The sequence below is a fragment of the Bombina bombina genome, chromosome 3 (genome assembly GCF_027579735.1).
Source record: "Bombina bombina isolate aBomBom1 chromosome 3, aBomBom1.pri, whole genome shotgun sequence".
Classification (NCBI taxonomy): Eukaryota; Metazoa; Chordata; class Amphibia; order Anura; family Bombinatoridae; genus Bombina; species Bombina bombina.
In genome coordinates, this window is record NC_069501.1 from 1,272,574,771 (window position 1) to 1,272,595,055 (window position 20,285).

A 20,285-nucleotide genomic window follows, 5' to 3' on the forward strand; every position below is an offset into this window, starting at 1 on the left:
CTTCAGTTAAGGCCAGACCTTCTATCTCAAGGCCCATTTTTCCATCAGGATCTCAAATCATTAAATTTGAAGGTATGGAGATTGAACGCTTAATACTTAGTCATAGAGGTTTCTCTGATTCAGTAATTAAAGGGACAGTCAAGTCCAAAAAAAACGTTCATGATTTAAATAGGGCATGCAATTTTAAACAACTTCCCAATTTACTTTTATCACCAAATTTGCTTTGTTCTCTTGGTATTCTTAATTGAAAGCTAAAACTAGGAGGTTCATATGCTAATTTCTTAGACCTTGAAGACTGTCTCTAATCTGAATACATTTTGATCACTAGAGGGCATTAGTTCACATGTTTCATATAGATAACATTGAGCTAATGCACATAAAGTGACCTAGGACTGAGCACTGATTGGCTAAACTGCATGTCTGTCAAAAGAACTGAAATAAGGGGGCAATAAAGGTGAAATTATATTGGAGTCCCCCAGGCGCCTATCAAACAGAGGCAAAGGGGATTAACAGTGACGAATGGTGGTCGAGTGAGAAAAGTTACTTAACACTCAGGTAAATAATGACAAATATTAAAACTTTTAATATGCATAAACAATTATCTCAATGTACACAATAAACCTCAATGAACACAATAAATAATCATGGATCCATGAACAAAAATTAGCAAATAAAAATTGATACAATAAAAACAATGCAATAACAATGCAATAAAAACAATATATCAATATTTCTTTTTAGGTTGATATCGGTTTACCATATACTCGGAGTCTTTCAGAAATTCACACTCTGCATTCTCTAGGAACCCCTGAGCTGCAAGCACTAGATTTCTTGTCACTATTTTTTGCTATATACTTTTTGCCAATTTATTTATTCACCACTGTGTGATTTGGACATTTTCACCTGTTTTTTCACATATACTTTTCCAAAACTTATCTTTCTCCAACATAGGTGTGTCCGGTCCACGGCGTCATCCTTACTTGTGGGATATTCTCTTCCCCAACAGGAAATGGCAAAGAGCCCAGCAAAGCTGGTCACATGATCCCTCCTAGGCTCCGCCTACCCCAGTCATTCTCTTTGCCGTTGTACAGGCAACATCTCCACGGAGATGGCTTAGAGTTTTTTAGTGTTTAACTGTAGTTTTTTATTATTCAATCAAGAGTTTGTTATTTTGAAATAGTGCTGGTATGTACTATTTACTCAGAAACAGAAAAGAGATGAAGATTTCTGTTTGTATGAGGAAAATGATTTTAGCAACCGTAACTAAAATCCATGGCTGTTCCACACAGGACTGTTGAGAGCAATTAACTTCAGTTGGGGGAACAGTGTGCAGTCTCTTGCTGCTTGAGGTATGACACATTCTAACAAGACGATGTAATGCTGGAAGCTGTCATTTTCCCTATGGGATCCGGTAAGCCATATTTATTACGATCGTAAATAAGGGCTTCACAAGGGCTTATTTAGACTGTAGACTTTTCTGGGCTAAATCGATTCATTATTAACACATATTTAGCCTTGAGGAATCATTTTATCTGGGTATTTTGATATAATAATATCGGCAGGCACTGTATTAGACACCTTATTTCTTAGGGGCTTTCCGAAAGCATAAGCAGAGTCTCATTTTCGCGCCGGTGGGGCGCACTTGTTTTTGAGAGGCATGGCATGCAGTCGCATGTGAGAGGAGCTCTGATACTTAGAAAAGACTTTCTGAAGGCGTCATCTGGTATCGTATTCCCCTTTGGGTTTGGTTGGGTCTCAGCAAAGCAGATACCAGGGACTGTAAAGGGGTTAAAGCTTAAAACGGCTCCGGTTCCGTTATTTTAAGGGTTAAAGCTTCCAAATTTGGTGTGCAATATTTTTAAGGCTTTAAGACACTGTGGTGAAAATTTGGTGATTTTTGAACAATTCCTTCATGTTTTTTCGCAATTGCAGTAATAAAGTGTGTTCAGTTTAAAATTTAAAGTGACAGTAACGGTTTTATTTTAAAACGTTTTTTGTACTTTCTTATCAAGTTTATGCCTGTTTAACATGTCTGAACTACCAGATAGACTGTGTTCTGAATGTGGGGAAGCCAGAATTCCTATTCATTTAAATAAATGTGATTTATGTGATAATGACAATGATGCCCAAGATGATTCCTCAAGTGAGGGGAGTAAGCATGGTACTGCATCATTCCCTCCTTCGTCTACACGAGTCTTGCCCACTCAGGAGGCCCCTAGTACATCTAGCGCGCCAATACTCCTTACTATGCAACAATTAACGGCTGTAATGGATAATTCTGTCAAAAACATTTTAGCCAATATGAACCCTTGTCAGCGTAAGCGTGGCTGCTCTGTTTTAGTTACTGAAGAGCATGACGACGCTGATATTAATATCTCTGAAGGGCCCCTAATCCAATCTGAGGGGGCCAGGGAGGTTTTGTCTGAGGGAGAAATTACTGATTCAGGGAACATTTCTCATCAGGCTGAATCTGATGTGATTACATTTAAATTTAAATTGGAACATCTCCGCATTTTGCTTAAGGAGGTATTATCCACTCTGGATGATTGTGAAAAGTTGGTCATCCCAGAGAAACTATGTAAAATGGACAAGTTCCTAGAGGTGCCGGGGCTCCCAGAAGCTTTTCCTATACCCAAGCGGGTGGCGGACATTGTTAATAAAGAATGGGAAAGGCCCGGTATTCCTTTCGTCCCTCCCCCCATATTTAAAAAATTGTTTCCTATGGTCGACCCCAGAAAGGACTTATGGCAGTCAGTCCCCAAGGTCGAGGGAGCGGTTTCTACTTTAAACAAACGCACCACTATACCCATAGAGGATAGTTGTGCTTTCAAAGATCCTATGGATAAAAAATTAGAAGGTTTGCTTAAAAAGATGTTTGTTCAGCAGGGTTACCTTCTACAACCCATTTCATGCATTGTCCCTGTCACTACAGCTGCATATTTCTGGTTTGATGAACTGATAAAGGTGCTCGATAGTGATTCTCCTCCTTATGAGGAGATTATGGACAGAATCAATGCTCTCAAATTGGCTAATTCTTTCACTCTAGACGCCACTTTGCAATTGGCTAGGTTAGCGGCTAAGAATTCTGGGTTTGCTATTGTGGCGCGCAGAGCGCTTTGGTTGAAATCTTGGTCGGCTGATGCGTCTTCCAAGAACAAGCTACTAAACATTCCTTTCAAGGGGAAAACGCTGTTTGGCCCTGACTTGAAAGAGATTATCTCTGATATCACTGGGGGTAAGGGCCACGCCCTTCCTCAGGATAGGCCTTTCAAGGCAAAAAATAGACCTAATTTTCGTCCCTTTCGTAAAAACGGACCAGCCCAAAGTGCTACGTCCTCTAAGCAAGAGGGTAATACTTCTCAAGCCAAGCCAGCTTGGAGACCAATGCAAGGCTGGAACAAGGGAAAGCAGGCCAAGAAACCTGTCACTGCTACCAAGACAGCATGAAATATTGGCCCCCGATCCGGGACCGGATCTGGTGGGGGGCAGACTCTCTCTCTTCGCTCAGGCTTGGGCAAGAGATGTTCTGGATCCTTGGGCGCTAGAAATAGTCTCCCAGGGTTATCTTCTGGAATTCAAGGGACTTCCCCCAAGGGGGAGGTTCCACAGGTCTCAGTTGTCTTCAGACCACATAAAAAGACAGGCGTTCTTACATTGTGTAGAAGACCTGTTAAAAATGGGAGTGATTCATCCTGTTCCATTAAGAGAACAAGGGATGGGGTTCTACTCCAATCTGTTCATAGTTCCCAAAAAAGAGGGAACGTTCAGACCAATCTTAGATCTCAAGATCTTAAACAAATTTCTCAAGGTCCCATCGTTCAAGATGGAAACCATTCGAACTATCCTTCCTTCCATCCAGGAAGGTCAATTCATGACCACGGTGGATTTAAAGGATGCGTATCTACATATTCCTATCCACAAGGAACATCATCGGTTCCTAAGGTTTGCATTCCTGGACAAACATTACCAGTTTGTGGCGCTTCCTTTCGGATTAGCCACTGCTCCAAGGATTTTCACAAAGGTACTAGGGTCCCTTCTAGCGGTGCTAAGACCAAGGGGCATTGCAGTAGTACCTTACCTGGACGACATTCTGATTCAAGCGTCGTCCCTCCCTCGAGCAAAGGCTCACACGGACATCGTCCTGGCCTTTCTCAGATCTCACGGCTGGAAAGTGAACGTGGAAAAGAGTTCTCTATCCCCGTCTACAAGGGTTCCCTTCTTGGGAACAATTATAGACTCCTCAGAAATGAGGATTTTTCTAACAGAGGCCAGAAAGACAAAACTTCTGGACTCTTGTCGGATACTTCATTCCGTTCCTCTTCCTTCCGTAGCTCAGTGCATGGAAGTGATCGGGTTGATGGTAGCGGCAATGGACATAGTTCCTTTTGCGCGCATTCATCTAAGACCATTACAACTGTGCATGCTCAGTCAGTGGAATGGGGACTATACAGACTTGTCTCCAAAGATACAAGTAAATCAGAGGACCAGAGACTCACTCCGTTGGTGGCTGTCCCTGGACAACCTGTCACGAGGGATGACATTCCGCAGACCAGAGTGGGTCATTGTCACGACCGACGCCAGTCTGATGGGCTGGGGCGCGGTCTGGGGATCCCTGAAAGCTCAGGGTCTTTGGTCTCGGGAAGAATCTCTTCTACCGATAAATATTCTGGAACTGAGAGCGATATTCAATGCTCTCAAGGCTTGGCCTCAGCTAGCGAGGACCAAGTTCATACGGTTTCAATCAGACAACATGACGACTGTTGCGTACATCAACCATCAGGGGGGAACAAGGAGTTCCCTAGCGATGGAAGAAGTGACCAAGATTATTCTATGGGCGGAGTCTCACTCCTGCCACCTGTCTGCTATCCACATCCCGGGAGTGGAAAATTGGGAAGCGGATTTTCTGAGTCGTCAGACATTGCATCCGGGGGAGTGGGAACTCCATCCGGAAATCTTTGCCCAAGTCACTCAACTATGGGGCATTCCAGACATGGATCTGATGGCCTCTCGTCAGAACTTCAAAGTTCCTTGCTACGGGTCCAGATCCAGGGATCCCAAGGCGGCTCTAGTGGATGCACTAGTAGCACCTTGGACCTTCAAACTAGCTTATGTGTTCCCGCCGTTTCCTCTCATCCCCAGGCTGGTAGCCAGGATCAATCAGGAGAGGGCGTCGGTGATCTTGATAGCTCCTGCGTGGCCACGCAGGACTTGGTATGCAGATCTGGTGAATATGTCATCGGCTCCACCTTGGAAGCTACCTTTGAGACGAGACCTTCTTGTTCAGGGTCCGTTCGAACATCCGAATCTGGTTTCACTCCAGCTGACTGCTTGGAGATTGAACGCTTGATTTTATCGAAGCGAGGTTTCTCAGATTCTGTTATCGATACTCTTGTTCAGGCCAGAAAGCCTGTAACTAGAAAGATTTACCACAAAATTTGGAAAAAATATATCTGTTGGTGTGAATCTAAAGGATTCCCTTGGGACAAGGTTAAGATTCCTAGGATTCTATCCTTCCTTCAAGAAGGATTGGAAAAAGGATTATCGGCAAGTTCCCTGAAGGGACAGATTTCTGCCTTGTCGGTGTTACTTCACAAAAAACTGGCAGCTGTGCCAGATGTTCAAGCCTTTGTTCAGGCTCTGGTTAGAATCAAGCCTGTTTACAAACCTTTGACTCCTCCTTGGAGTCTCAATTTAGTTCTTTCAGTTCTTCAGGGGGTTCCGTTTGAACCCTTACATTCCGTTGATATTAAGTTATTATCTTGGAAAGTTTTGTTTTTAGTTGCAATTTCTTCTGCTAGAAGAGTTTCAGAATTATCTGCTCTGCATTGTTCTCCTCCTTATCTGGTGTTCCATGCAGATAAGGTGGTTTTACGTACTAAACCTGGTTTTCTTCCAAAAGTTGTTTCTAACAAAAACATTAACCAGGAGATTATCGTACCTTCTCTGTGTCCGAAACCAGTTTCAAAGAAGGAACGCTTGTTGCACAATTTGGATGTTGTTCGCGCTCTAAAATTCTATTTAGATGCTACAAAGGATTTTAGACAAACATCTTCCTTGTTTGTTGTTTATTCAGGTAAAAGGAGAGGTCAAAAAGCAACTTCTACCTCTCTCTCTTTTTGGATTAAAAGCATCATCAGATTGGCTTACGAGGCTGCCGGACGGCAGCCTCCCGAAAGAATCACAGCTCATTCCACTAGGGCTGTGGCTTCCACATGGGCCTTCAAGAACGAGGCTTCTGTTGATCAGATATGTAGGGCAGCGACTTGGTCTTCACTGCACACTTTTACCAAATTTTACAAGTTTGATACTTTTGCTTCTTCTGAGGCTATTTTTGGGAGAAAGGTTTTGCAAGCCGTGGTGCCTTCCATTTAGGTGACCTGATTTGCTCCCTCCCTTCATCCGTGTCCTAAAGCTTTGGTATTGGTTCCCACAAGTAAGGATGACGCCGTGGACCGGACACACCTATGTTGGAGAAAACAGAATTTATGTTTACCTGATAAATTTCTTTCTCCAACGGTGTGTCCGGTCCACGGCCCGCCCTGGTTTTTTTAATCAGGTCTGATAATTTATTTTCTTTAACTACAGTCACCACGGTACCATATGGTTTCTCCTATGCTATTATTCCTCCTTAACGTCGGTCGAATGACTGGGGTAGGCGGAGCCTAGGAGGGATCATGTGACCAGCTTTGCTGGGCTCTTTGCCATTTCCTGTTGGGGAAGAGAATATCCCACAAGTAAGGATGACGCCGTGGACCGGACACACCGTTGGAGAAAGAAATTTATCAGGTAAACATAAATTCTGTTTTTAAAGGTGTATCTGCACCTCCCCTGATCACTACTGGATTTATATTATACATATATGTTTTTTAATTTTTTATCACTTTGAATCTACACGCAACATTGATTCTCTTCGCATTTAAGGTCTACCACACTTTTGATGAATTCTATAGACTAGACTATTTATCTCAAAAGGATTTTCTTATTTTTGACCATCAATTTTTTACACTTTTTTCACATTTTTATATTTTTTACTTTTTATATTTATATTTTTTCTCATTTTTTCACATTTTCCCATTGTGTGTTCCATAACACATTGTTATCATCCATAACAAGTGTTATTTTGAGTGTTATACCAGTGTCTAAGCACCCTATATTGTAATCCGATTGATATTTTGTTTTTATTGCATTGTTTTTATTGTATCAGTTTTTTATTTGCTAATTTTTGTTCATGGATCCATGATTATTTATTGTGTTCATTGAGGTTTATTGTGTACATTGAGATAATGATTTGAATTGTTTATACATATTAAAAGTTTTAATATTTGACATTGTAAAGCATTATTTACCTGAGTGTTAAGTAACTTTTCTCACTCGACCACCATTCGTCACTGTTAATCCCCTTTGCCTCCGTTTGATAGGCGCCTGGGGGACTCCAATCTAATTTCACCTTTATTGTCACCCCGGTGGTTACTAGGTGCCACCACCCTTAGGCTAATAGGGGTTTAGTTGGCGCGGGCACAAGCTCTCCTCTCTGAAATAAGGGGGCAGTCAGCAGAAGCTTAGATACAAGATAATTACAGAGGTAAAAAGTATATTAATATAACTGTGTTGGTTGTGCAAAACTGGGGAATGGGTAATAAAGGGATTATCTTTCTTTTTAAACAACAAAAATTCTGGTGTTGACTGTCCCTTTAATACTGTGTTACAGGCTCGTAAATCTGTGTCTAGAAAGATCTATTACCGAGTCTGGAAGACTTACATTTCTTGGTGTTCTTCACATAAATTCTCCTGGCATTCTTTTAGAATTCCTAGAATTTTACAGTTTCTTCAGGATGGTTTGGATAAGGGTTTGTCTGCAAGTTCTTTGAAAGGACAAATCTCTGCTCTTTCTGTACTTTTTCACAGAAAGATTGCTAATCATCCTGATATTCATTGTTTTGTACAGGCTTTGGTTCATATTAAGCCTGTCATTAAGTCAATTTCTCCTCCTTGGAATCTTAATTTGGTTCTGAGGGCTTTACAGGCTCTTCCATTTGAACCTATGCATTCTCTGGATATTAAATTACTTTCTTGGAAAGTTTTATTCCTTTTGGCCATCTCTTCTGCTGGAAGAGTTTCTGAGTTATCTGCTCTTTCTTGTGAATCTCCTTTTCTGATTTTTCATCAGGATAAGGCGGTGTTGCGGACTTCATTTAATTTTTTACCTAAAGTTGTGAATTCTAACAACATTAGTAGAGAAATTGTTGTCCCTTCTTTGTGTCCTAATCCTAAGAATTCTCTGGAGAGATCTTTACGTTCTTTGGATGTAGTTAGAGCTTTGAAATATTATGTTGAAGCTACTAAAGATTTCAAAAAGACTTCTAGTCTATTTGTTGTCTTTTCTGGTTCTAGGCAAGGTCAGAAGGCTTCTGCCATTTCTTTGGCGTCTTGGTTAAAGTCTTTGATTTATCATGCTTATGTGGAGTCGGGTAAAACTCCGCCTCAAAGGATTACGGCTCATTCTACTAGGTCAGTTTCTACTTCCTGGGCTTTTAAGAATGAAGCTTCTGTTGATCAGATTTGCAAAGCAGCAACTTGGTCTTCTTTGCATACTTTTACTAAATTCTACCATTTTGATGTTTTTTCTTCTTCTGAAGCAGTTTTTGGTAGAAAAGTACTTCAGGCAGCTGTTTCAGTTTGATTCTTCTGCTTATAATTTCAGTTTTTTTCATATTAAGATTAAAACTTTTTGATTTGGGTTATGGATTATTTTTTCAGCGAAATTGGCTGTCTTTATTTAATACCTCCCTCTCTAGTGACTCTTGTGTGGAAGTTCCACATCTTGGGTATCTGCTATCCCATATGTCACTAGCTCATGGACTCTTGCCAATTACATGAAAGAAAACATAATTTATGTAAGAACTTACCTGATAAATTAATTTCTTTCATATTGGCAAGAGTCCATGAGGCCCACCCTTTTTGTGGTGGTTATGATTTTTTTGTATAAAGCACAATTATTCCAATTCCTTGTTTGATGCTTTTGCTCCTTTCTTATCACCCCACTTCTTGGCTATTCGTTAAACTGAATTGTGGGTGTGGTGAGGGGTGTATTTATAGGCATTTTGAGGTTTGGGAAACTTTGCCCCTCCTGGTAGGAATGTATATCCCATACGTCACTAGCTCATGGACTCTTGCCAATATGAAAGAAATGAATTTATCAGGTAAGTTCTTACATAAATTATGTTTTCTGATTTTTCATCAGGATACAGCGGTTTTGAGGACTTCATTTAAATTTTTACCTAAAGTTGTGAATTCTAACAACATTAAAGGGACAGTGTACACCAGAATTTTTATTATTTTAAAAGATAGAGAATCCCTTTATTACCCATTTTCCAGTTTTGCATTATCAACACAGTTATAATAATATACTTTTAACCTCTGTGATTATCTTGTATCTAAGCCTCTGGAAACTGCCCCTTTTTTCAGTTCTTTTGACAGACTTGCAGTCTAGCCAATCAGTGCCTGCTCCCAGATAACTTCACGTGCACAGTTATCTATATGAAATATGTGAACTAACACCCTCTAGTGGTGAAAAACTGTTAAAATGCAATCTGAAAGAGGTGGGCTTAAAGGTCTAAGAAATTAGCATATGAACCTCCTAGGTTAAGCTTTCAACTAAGAATACCAAGAGAACAAAGCAAAATTGGTGATAAAAGTAAATTGGAAAATTGTTTAAAATTACATGCTCTATCTGAATCGTGAAAGTTTATTTTGGCATAGACTGTCCCTTTAATAGATAAATTGTTGTCCCTTCCTTGTGTCCTAATCCTAAGAATTCTTTGGAAAGATCCTTACATTCTTTGGATGTGGTGAGAGCTTTGAAATATTATGTTGAAGCTACTAAAGATTTCAGGAAGACTTCTAGTCTATTTGTTGTCTTTTATGGTTCCAAGAAAGGTCAGAAGGCTTCTGCTATTTCCTTGGCTTCGTGGTTAAAGCTTTTGATCCATCAAGCTTATTTGGAGTCGGGTCAGGCCCCGCCTCAGAGAATTACAGCTCATTCTACTAGATCAGTCTCCACTTCATGGGCTTTTAAGAATGAAGCTTCAGTTGATCAAATTTGCAGAGCGGCAACTTGGTCTTTTTTACATACATTTACTAAATTCTACCTTTTTGATGTATTTGCTTCTTCAGAAGCAGTTTTTGGTAGAAAAATTCTTCAGGCAGCTGTTTCAGTTTGATTCTTCTGCTGATGTTTTAAGTTTCTCCAACATAGGTGTGTCCGGTCCACGGCGTCATCCTTACTTGTGGGATATTCTCTTCCCCAACAGGAAATGGCAAAGAGCCCAGCAAAGCTGGTCACATGATCCCTCCTAGGCTCCGCCTACCCCAGTCATTCTCTTTGCCGTTGTACAGGCAACATCTCCACGGAGATGGCTTAGAGTTTTTTAGTGTTTAACTGTAGTTTTTCATTATTCAATCAAGAGTTTGTTATTTTCAAATAGTGCTGGTACGTACTATTTACTCAGAAACAGAAAAGAGATGAAGAATTCTGTTTGTATGAGGAAAATGATTTTAGCAACCGTAACTAAAATCCATGGCTGTTCCACACAGGACTGTTGAGAGCATTAACTTCAGTTGGGGGAACAGTTTGCAGTCCTTTGCTGCTTGAGGTATGACACATTCTAACAAGACGATGTAATGCTGGAAGCTGTCATTTTCCCTATGGGATCCGGTAAGCCATGTTTATTACGATTGTAAATAAGGGCTTCACAAGGGCTTATTTAGACTGTAGACATTTTTTGGGCTAAATCGATTGATATTAACACTTATTTAGCCTTGAGGAATCATTTATTCTGGGTATTTTGATATAATAATATCGGCAGGCACTGTTTTAGACACCTTATTCTTTAGGGGCTTTCCCAAAGCATAGGCAGAGTCTCATTTTCGCGCCGGTGTTGCGCACTTGTTTTTGAGAGGCATGGCATGCAGTCGCATGTGAGAGGAGCTCTGATACTTATAAAAGACTTCTGAAGGCATCATTTGGTATCGTATTCCCCTTGGGTTTGGTTGGGTCTCAGCAAAGCAGATACCAGGGACTGTAAAGGGGTTAAAGCTTAAAACGGCTCCGGTTCCGTTATTTTAAGGGTTAAAGCTTCCAAAATTGGTGTGCAATATTTTCAAGGCTTTAAGACACTGTGGTGAAAGTTTGGTGAATTTTGAACAATTCCTTCATGTTTTTTCGCAATTGCAGTAATAAAGTGTGTTCAGTTTAAAATTTAAAGTGACAGTAACGGTTTTATTTCAAAACGTTTTTTGTACTTTCTTATCAAGTTTATGCCTGTTTAACATGTCTGAACTACCAGATAGACTGTGTTCTGAATGTGGGGAAGCCAGAATTCCTATTCATTTAAATAAATGTGATTTATGTGATAATGACAATGATGCCCAAGATGATTCCTCAAGTGAGGGGAGTAAGCATGGTACTGCATCATTCCCTCCTTCGTCTACACGAGTCTTGCCCACTCAGGAGGCCCCTAGTACATCTAGCGCGCCAATACTCCTTACTATGCAACAATTAACGGCTGTAATGGATAATTCTGTCAAAAACATTTTAGCCAAAATGAACCCTTGTCAGCGTAAGCGTGGATGCTCTGTTTTAGTTACTGAAGAGCATGACGACGCTGATATTAATATCTCTGAAGGGCCCCTAACCCAATCTGAGGGGGCCAGGGAGGTTTTGTCTGAGGGAGAAATTACTGATTTAGGGAACATTTCTCAGCAGGCTGAATCTGATGTGATTACTTTTAAATTTAAATTGGAACATCTCCGCATTTTGCTTAAGGAGGTATTATCCACTCTGGATGATTGTGAAAATTTGGTCATCCCAGAGAAACTATGTAAAATGGACAAGTTCCTAGAGGTACCGGGGCTCCCAGAAGCTTTTCCTATACCCAAGCGGGTGGCGGACATTGTTAATAAAGAATGGGAAAGGCCCGGTATTCCTTTCGTCCCTCCCCCCATATTTAAAAAATTGTTTCCTATGGTCGACCCCAGAAAGGACTTATGGCAGTCAGTCCCCAAGGTCGAGGGAGCGGTTTCTACTTTAAACAAACGCACCACTATTCCCATAGAGGATAGTTGTGCTTTCAAAGATCCTATGGATAAAAAATTAGAAGGTTTGCTTAAAAAGATGTTTGTTCAGCAGGGTTACCTTCTACAACCCATTTCATGCATTGTCCCTGTCACTACAGCCGCATATTTCTGGTTTGATGAACTGATTAAGGTGCTCGATAGTGACTCTCCTCCTTATGAGGAGATTATGGACAGAGTCAATGCTCTCAAATTGGCTAATTCTTTCACTCTAGACGCCTCTTTGCAATTGGCTAAGTTAGCGGCTAAGAATTCTGGGTTTGCTATTGTGGCGCGCAGAGCGCTTTGGTTGAAATCTTGGTCGGCTGATGCGTCTTCCAAGAACAAGCTACTAAACATTCCTTTCAAGGGGAAAACGCTGTTTGGTCCTGACTTGAAAGAGATTATCTCTGATATCACTGGGGGTAAGGGCCATGCCCTTCCTCAGGATCGGCCTTTCAAGGCAAAAAATAGACCTAATTTTCGTCCCTTTCGTAAAAACGGACCAGCCCAAGGTGCTACGTCCTCTAAGCAAGAAGGTAATACTTCTCAGGCCAAGCCAGCTTGGAGACCAATGCAAGGCTGGAACAAGGGAAAGCAGGCAAAGAAACCTGCCACTGCTACCAAGACAGCATGAAATATCGGCCCCCGATCCGGGACCGGATCTGGTGGGGGGCAGACTCTCTCTCTTCGCTCAGGCTTGGGCAAGAGATGTTCTGGATCCTTGGGCGCTAGAAATAGTCTCCCAGGGTTATCTTCTGGAATTCAAGGGACTTCCCCCAAGGGGAAGGTTCCACAGGTCTCAGTTGTCTTCAGACCACATAAAAAGACAGGCGTTCTTACATTGCGTAGAAGACCTGTTAAAAATGGGAGTGATTCATCCTGTTCCATTGAGAGAACAAGGGATGGGGTTCTACTCCAATCTGTTCATAGTTCCCAAAAAAGAGGGAACATTCAGACCAATCCTAGATCTCAAGATCTTAAACAAATTCCTCAAGGTCCCATCTTTCAAGATGGAAACCATTCGAACTATCCTTCCTTCCATCCAGGAAGGTCAATTCATGACCACGGTGGATTTAAAGGATGCGTATCTACATATTCCTATCCACAAGGAACATCATCGGTTCCTAAGGTTTGCATTCCTGGACAAACATTACCAGTTCGTGGCGCTTCCTTTCGGATTAGCCACTGCTCCAAGGATTTTCACAAAGGTACTAGGGTCCCTTCTAGCTGTGCTAAGACCAAGGGGCATTGCAGTAGTACCTTACCTGGACGACATTCTGATTCAAGCGTCGTCCCTCCCTCGAGCAAAGGCTCACACGGACATCGTCCTGGCCTTTCTCAGATCGCACGGCTGGAAAGTGAACGTGGAAAAGAGTTCTCTATCCCCGTCAACAAGGGTTCCCTTCTTGGGAACAATTTTAGACTCCTCAGAAATGAGGATTTTTCTAACAGAGGCCAGAAAGACAAAGCTTCTGGACTCTTGTCGAATACTTCATTCCGTTCCTCTTCCTTCCGTAGCTCAGTGCATGGAAGTGATCGGGTTGATGGTAGCGGCAATGGACATAGTTCCTTTTGCGCGCATTCATCTAAGACCATTACAACTGTGCATGCTCAGTCAGTGGAATGGGGACTATACAGACTTGTCTCCAAAGATACAAGTAAATCAGAGGACCAGAGACTCACTCCGTTGGTGGCTGTCCCTGGACAACCTGTCACGAGGGATGACATTCCACAGACCAGAGTGGGTCATTGTCACGACCGACGCCAGTCTGATGGGCTGGGGCGCGGTCTGGGGATCCCTGAAAGCTCAGGGTCTTTGGTCTCGGGAAGAATCTCTTCTACCGATAAATATTCTGGAACTGAGAGCGATATTCAATGCTCTCAAGGCTTGGCCTCAGCTAGCGAGGACCAAGTTCATACGGTTTCAATCAGACAACATGACGACTGTTGCGTACATCAACCATCAGGGGGGAACAAGGAGTTCCCTAGCGATGGAAGAAGTGACCAAGATTATTCTATGGGCGGAGTCTCACTCCTGCCACCTGTCTGCTATCCACATCCCGGGAGTGGAAAATTGGGAAGCGGATTTTCTGAGTCGTCAGACATTGCATCCGGGGGAGTGGGAACTCCATCCGGAAATCTTTGCCCAAGTCACTCAACTTTGGGGCATTCCAGACATGGATCTGATGGCCTCTCGTCAGAACTTCAAAGTTCCTTGCTACGGGTCCAGATCCAGGGATCCCAAGGCGACTCTAGTGGATGCACTAGTAGCACCTTGGACCTTCAAACTAGCTTATGTGTTCCCGCCGTTTCCTCTCATCCCCAGGCTGGTAGCCGGGATCAATCAGGAGAGGGCGTCGGTGATCTTGATAGCTCCTGCGTGGCCACGCAGGACTTGGTATGCAGATCTGGTGAATATGTCATCGGCTCCACCTTGGAAGCTACCTTTGAGACGAGACCTTCTTGTTCAGGGTCCGTTCGAACATCCGAATCTGGTTTCACTCCAGCTGACTGCTTGGAGATTGAACGCTTGATTTTATCGAAGCGAGGTTTCTCAGATTCTGTTATCGATACTCTTGTTCAGGCCAGAAAGCCTGTAACTAGAAAGATTTACCACAAAATTTGGAAAAAATATATCTGTTGGTGTGAATCTAAAGGATTCCCTTGGGACAAGGTTAAGATTCCTAGGATTCTATCCTTCCTTCAAGAAGGATTGGAAAAAGGATTATCGGCAAGTTCCCTGAAGGGACAGATTTCTGCCTTGTCGGTGTTACTTCACAAAAAACTGGCAGCTGTGCCAGATGTTCAAGCCTTTGTTCAGGCTCTGGTTAGAATCAAGCCTGTTTACAAACCTTTGACTCCTCCTTGGAGTCTCAATTTAGTTCTTTCAGTTCTTCAGGGGGTTCCGTTTGAACCCTTACATTCCGTTGATATTAAGTTATTATCTTGGAAAGTTTTGTTTTTAGTTGCAATTTCTTCTGCTAGAAGAGTTTCAGAATTATCTGCTCTGCAGTGTTCTCCTCCTTATCTGGGGTTCCATGCAGATAAGGTGGTTTTACGTACTAAACCTGGTTTTCTTCCAAAAGTTGTTTCTAACAAAAACATTAACCAGGAGATTATCGTACCTTCTCTGTGTCCGAAACCAGTTTCAAAGAAGGAACGCTTGTTGCACAATTTGGATGTTGTTCGCGCTCTAAAATTCTATTTAGATGCTACAAAGGATTTTAGACAAACATCTTCCCTGTTTGTTGTTTATTCAGGTAAAAGGAGAGGTCAAAAAGCAACTTCTACCTCTCTCTCTTTTTGGATTAAAAGCATCATCAGATTGGCTTACGAGACTGCCGGACGGCAGCCTCCCGAAAGAATCACAGCTCATTCCACTAGGGCTGTGGCTTCCACATGGGCCTTCAAGAACGAGGCTTCTGTTGATCAGATATGTAGGGCAGCGACTTGGTCTTCACTGCACACTTTTACCAAATTTTACAAGTTTGATACTTTTGCTTCTTCTGAGGCTATTTTTGGGAGAAAGGTTTTGCAAGCCGTGGTGCCTTCCATTTAGGTGACCTGATTTGCTCCCTCCCTTCATCCGTGTCCTAAAGCTTTGGTATTGGTTCCCACAAGTAAGGATGACGCCGTGGACCGGACACACCTATGTTGGAGAAAACAGAATTTATGTTTACCTGATAAATTTCTTTCTCCAACGGTGTGTCCGGTCCACGGCCCGCCCTGGTTTTTTAATCAGGTCTGATAATTTATTTTCTTTAACTACAGTCACCACGGTACCATATGGTTTCTCCTATGCTATTATTCCTCCTTAACGTCGGTCGAATGACTGGGGTAGGCGGAGCCTAGGAGGGATCATGTGACCAGCTTTGCTGGGCTCTTTGCCATTTCCTGTTGGGGAAGAGAATATCCCACAAGTAAGGATGACGCCGTGGACCGGACACACCGTTGGAGAAAGAAATTTATCAGGTAAACATAAATTCTGTTTTTTCTTGTCATTTAAAGAATAAACTTATATTTTGGGTTGTGGATTATTTTTTCAGCGGAATATGGCTGTTTATTTGTATCCCTCCCTCTCTAGTGACTCTTGCGTGGAGTTCCACATCTTGGGTATTGATATCCCATACGTCACTAGCTCATGGACTCTTGCCAATTACATGAAAGAAAACATAATTTATGTAAGAACTTACCTGATAAATTCATTTCTTTCATATTGACAAGAGTCCATGAGGCCCACCCTTTTTTATGGTGGTTATGATTTTTTTATATAAAGCACAATTATTTCCAAATTCCTTTGTTGATGCTTTTTACTCCTTTCTTTATCACCGCACTACTTGGCTAATCATTAAACTGAATTGTGGGTGTGGTGAGGGGTGTATTTATAGGCATTTTGAGGTTTGGGAAACTTTGCCCCTCCTGGTAGGAATGTATATCCCATATGTCACTAGCTCATGGACTCTTGCCAATATGAAAGAAATGAATTTATCAGGTAAGTTCTTACATAAATTATGTTTTTCCTTATGTTACTTTATTTTAAAAAATGTAAAGTAACAGTAACGTTTTTTTTTTGTGAGTTTTTTTCTTAATAAAATATCGGTTCTACTTATTCAGTTTGTTGGTGAATAAAGATGGACCAAGAGGCCCTGCAAGATGTTACTTGTTCTTTTATGTTTTGATCCTAATGTTGAACCACCAATCCCTTTCTGTTCCTCATGTATTGAGAGAACTTTACATTACAGGGATAGACTTTTTTTCTGTGCCAACATTGTCTAGGGTGGATGCTGTTCAGGAGTCTTCTGACCATTTTCAAGATGTGCCACAGCTTTCTCCTTGTATGTCACAAAAATGTATCGTCCACTCTTCCAGTGCCCTGCGCTTCCCCTCTTACTCCACCTGGAGTTACGTTTGAAAGACATCACTTCCCTCATGTCCTCTGCGGTTTCTGATGCGTTGTTTGCTTTTGCCATGCTGCAGGGAAAGCGCAAGAGGAAAAGTAAACAATCAGTAAGTGAGGTTGCTGACACAGTTGTTGCTATCTCAAATGCCCCCTCCCAGAAGCCTGAGGAGGATACTTTGGTAGCATCTGAGGGTGATATCTCAGACTCAGTGTAATTCCTTCTGCTGATACTGAAGTTGTTTCTTCAGGTTTAAGCTAGAACACCTCCGTCTGTTACTTAAGGAGGTTTTAGCTACACTGGACGACAGCGACACCACGGTCGTAGTCAATCCTAAGAAATCCAGTAAGCTAAACAAATATTTTGATGTACCTTCCATGGTGGAGGTTTTTCCTGTACGATTATTGCTAAGGAATGGGAGAGACCGGGTATCCCTTTTTCTCCATCCCCTATATTTAAAAAGATGTTTCCTATAGCAGATTCTATTAAGGGGTCAAGGCATACAGTACACAAGGTGGAGGGGGCAATTTCCACTCTGGCTAAGAGGACCACTGTTCCCATAGAGGATAGTTGTTCTTTTAAAGATCTTATGGACAAAAAATTATAGTGGTTACTCAATAAGATGTATGTACACCAGGGTTTACAATGGCAACCTGCAGTGTGCATTGCTACCATCACTAGTGCGGCGGCATACTGGTTTGATGCGTTGTCTGATTCTATTAGGACAGACACTCCCCTTGAAGAGATCCAGGATAGGATCAAGGCCCTTAAGTTGGCCAATTCCTTTATTATGGATGCTTCCCTACAGGTTATCAAACTGGGTAAAAAGATTTCCAGTTTTGCTGTGCTGGCCCGCAGAGCCTTATGGTCTGCGGATGTGTCATCTAAGTCTAAGCTTTTGGCTATTCCCTACAAGGGAAATACCTTGTTTAGGCCGGGATTGGCGGAAATAATTTCTGACATTACGAGAGGAAAGGGTCATTTTCTCCCTCAGGACAAGAGAAATAAGCAGAAGGGACGTCAGAGCAATTTTCGTTCCTTTCGAAACTTAAAAAATAAGCCCTCCTCTCCTTCTTCCAAGCAGGAACAGTCTAAGCCTTCCTGGAGGCCTAACCAGTCTTGGAACAAGGGAAAACAATCGAAGAAGCCTGCTATTGACTCAGACAGCATGAAGGGTCTGATTTACGGGACCGGATTTTGTGGGGGGCAGACTTTCTTTCTTCGCTCAGGCTTGGGTTTGGGATGTTCAGGATCCCTGGGCGGTGGACATTGTGTCCCAGGGATACAAACTGGAGTTCAAAACCTTTCGTCCCAGGAGCAGGTTTCTTCTCTCAAGATTATCTGTAGACCAAACAAAAAGAGAGGCGTTCTTACACTGTGTTCAAGACCTTTCCGACCTAGAAGTGATAGTTCGTGTCCCGAGACAGGAGCAGGGTCTGGGATTTTACTCCAATCTGTTAGTGGTTCCCAAAAAAGAGAGGGCTTTCAGACCAATTTTAGATCTCAAAAGCCTAAACAAGTTCCTCAGAGTACTGTCCTTCAAGATGGAAACTATTCTTTCCATTCTTCCCTTGGTTCAAGAGGGTCAATGTATGACAACAGTAGATTTTAAGGATGCGTACCTGCATGTTCCCATCCACAAGGACCATAACAAGTTTCTGAGGTTTGCTTTTCCAGACAAACACTTCCAGTTTGTGGCTCTTCCATTCGGTCTCGCCACAGCTCTCAGAATTTTTTCAAAGATTCTGGGATAACTGTTGGCTGTGCTCCGGTTGCGGGGAATTGCAGTGGCGCCTTATCTGGACAACATTCTGGTTCAGGCACCATCCTTTCAACAGGCAAAATCCCACACGGAAATGTTGTTAGCCTTCCTGCGATATCACGGATGGAAGGTGAACTTGGAAAAGAGTTCCTTGGTTCCAACTATAAGGGTAGTTTTCTTGGGAACCATAATAGATTCCTCATCAATGAAGATATTTCTGACAGAAGTCAGGAAATTAAAGATTTTCGATTCTTGACTAGAGCTTCAGTCCTCTCCTCTGCCGTCAGTGGCTCAATGTATGGAGGTAATCTATAAATTTGACACTTTAGCCTCGGCTGAGGCCTCTTTTGGGAGAAAGTGGTGACTTCCTTTTAGGTTCCCTGTCTTGACCCTCCCGTATCATCTGTGTACTCGAGCTTGGGTATTGATTCCCAATAGTAATTAGATGATCCATGAACTCATCGTGTCATTAGAAAGAAAACAAAATTTATGCTTACCTGATAAATGTATTTATTTCTTGACACGATGAGTCCACAGCCCGCTCTGTTCTTTTTGGACAGGTTTGTTGGTATGTTATAAACTTCAGACACCTCTGCACCTTGTTGCTTCCTTTCTCTCCTTTGCTTCAGTCAAATGACTGGGGTTGGAGGGAGGGGAGGTGGTATTTGGCAGCTTTGCTGTGGTGATCTGTGCTCCCTCCTGCTGGGTAGGAGTGATATTCCCAATAGTAATTAGATGATCCGTGGATCATCGTGTCAAGAAATAAATTTATCAGGTAAGCATAAATTCTGTTATTTCTCAGTTCCTCCAGTGTAGCCTTTATAGTATTAGGTCATTAAAGGGACATGAAACCCACATTTTTTCTTTTATAATTCAGATAGAAAATATAATTTTAAACAAATTTCTAATTTACTTCTATTACCTAATTTGTTTTATTCTCTTGGTATAATTTGTTGAAGGTGCAGCAATGCACTAATGGATTGTAACTAAACACATGTGTGAGCCAATCCCAGTTTCTGTGGCAAAAAAAAGGTGAATGCACCTACCTAACCCTAATCTGTAAATGCGACAGAAAAGCTATGATTATATGGTGATTACTTGCATAAATTATTCTTTATGTGGGTTTTAATGAGGATCTCTTTAGTAACTACTTCTATAGATATCACCAATGATTTAACTTAATAATCTAACTTTTTTTATATATATATATATTAAAGGCAGAAAAAATCAAGAAGAAGAGGAATACGTTATTTGGGACGTTTCACGTAGCGCACAGCTCCTCTTTAGATGATGTGGATCATAAAATCCTTACTGCAAAGTAAGTATGTGCCAGTGTATGTGAGTAGTCACTGTGCTAATGACCTTCGAAAAAGCCGCCACTTTGTCGGCGAAACATGTCAGGGGAGGGTGTTGAATGCCTTTCAACACTCAACAATTTTTAAACTTAGCATAAAATTTAGACCACCTTAATGCCAATATTTAGGTTAATTCTTTAACATAGTAGAATTATC

General features: G+C 41.8%; 1 protein-coding gene across 4 annotated transcripts in view; it reads left to right on the forward strand.

Moving 5' to 3' along the window:
- Positions 1-20,285, forward strand: part of STIM1 (stromal interaction molecule 1) — a 601,163-nt gene that overhangs the window by 461,003 nt on the left and 119,875 nt on the right. For all 4 annotated transcript variants that reach the window (XM_053708828.1, XM_053708825.1, XM_053708827.1 and 1 more), the window contains exon 10: positions 19,992-20,092. In XM_053708828.1, the coding sequence (XP_053564803.1) occupies positions 19,992-20,092 (101 nt within the window). The remainder of the gene's footprint in view (positions 1-19,991; positions 20,093-20,285) is intronic.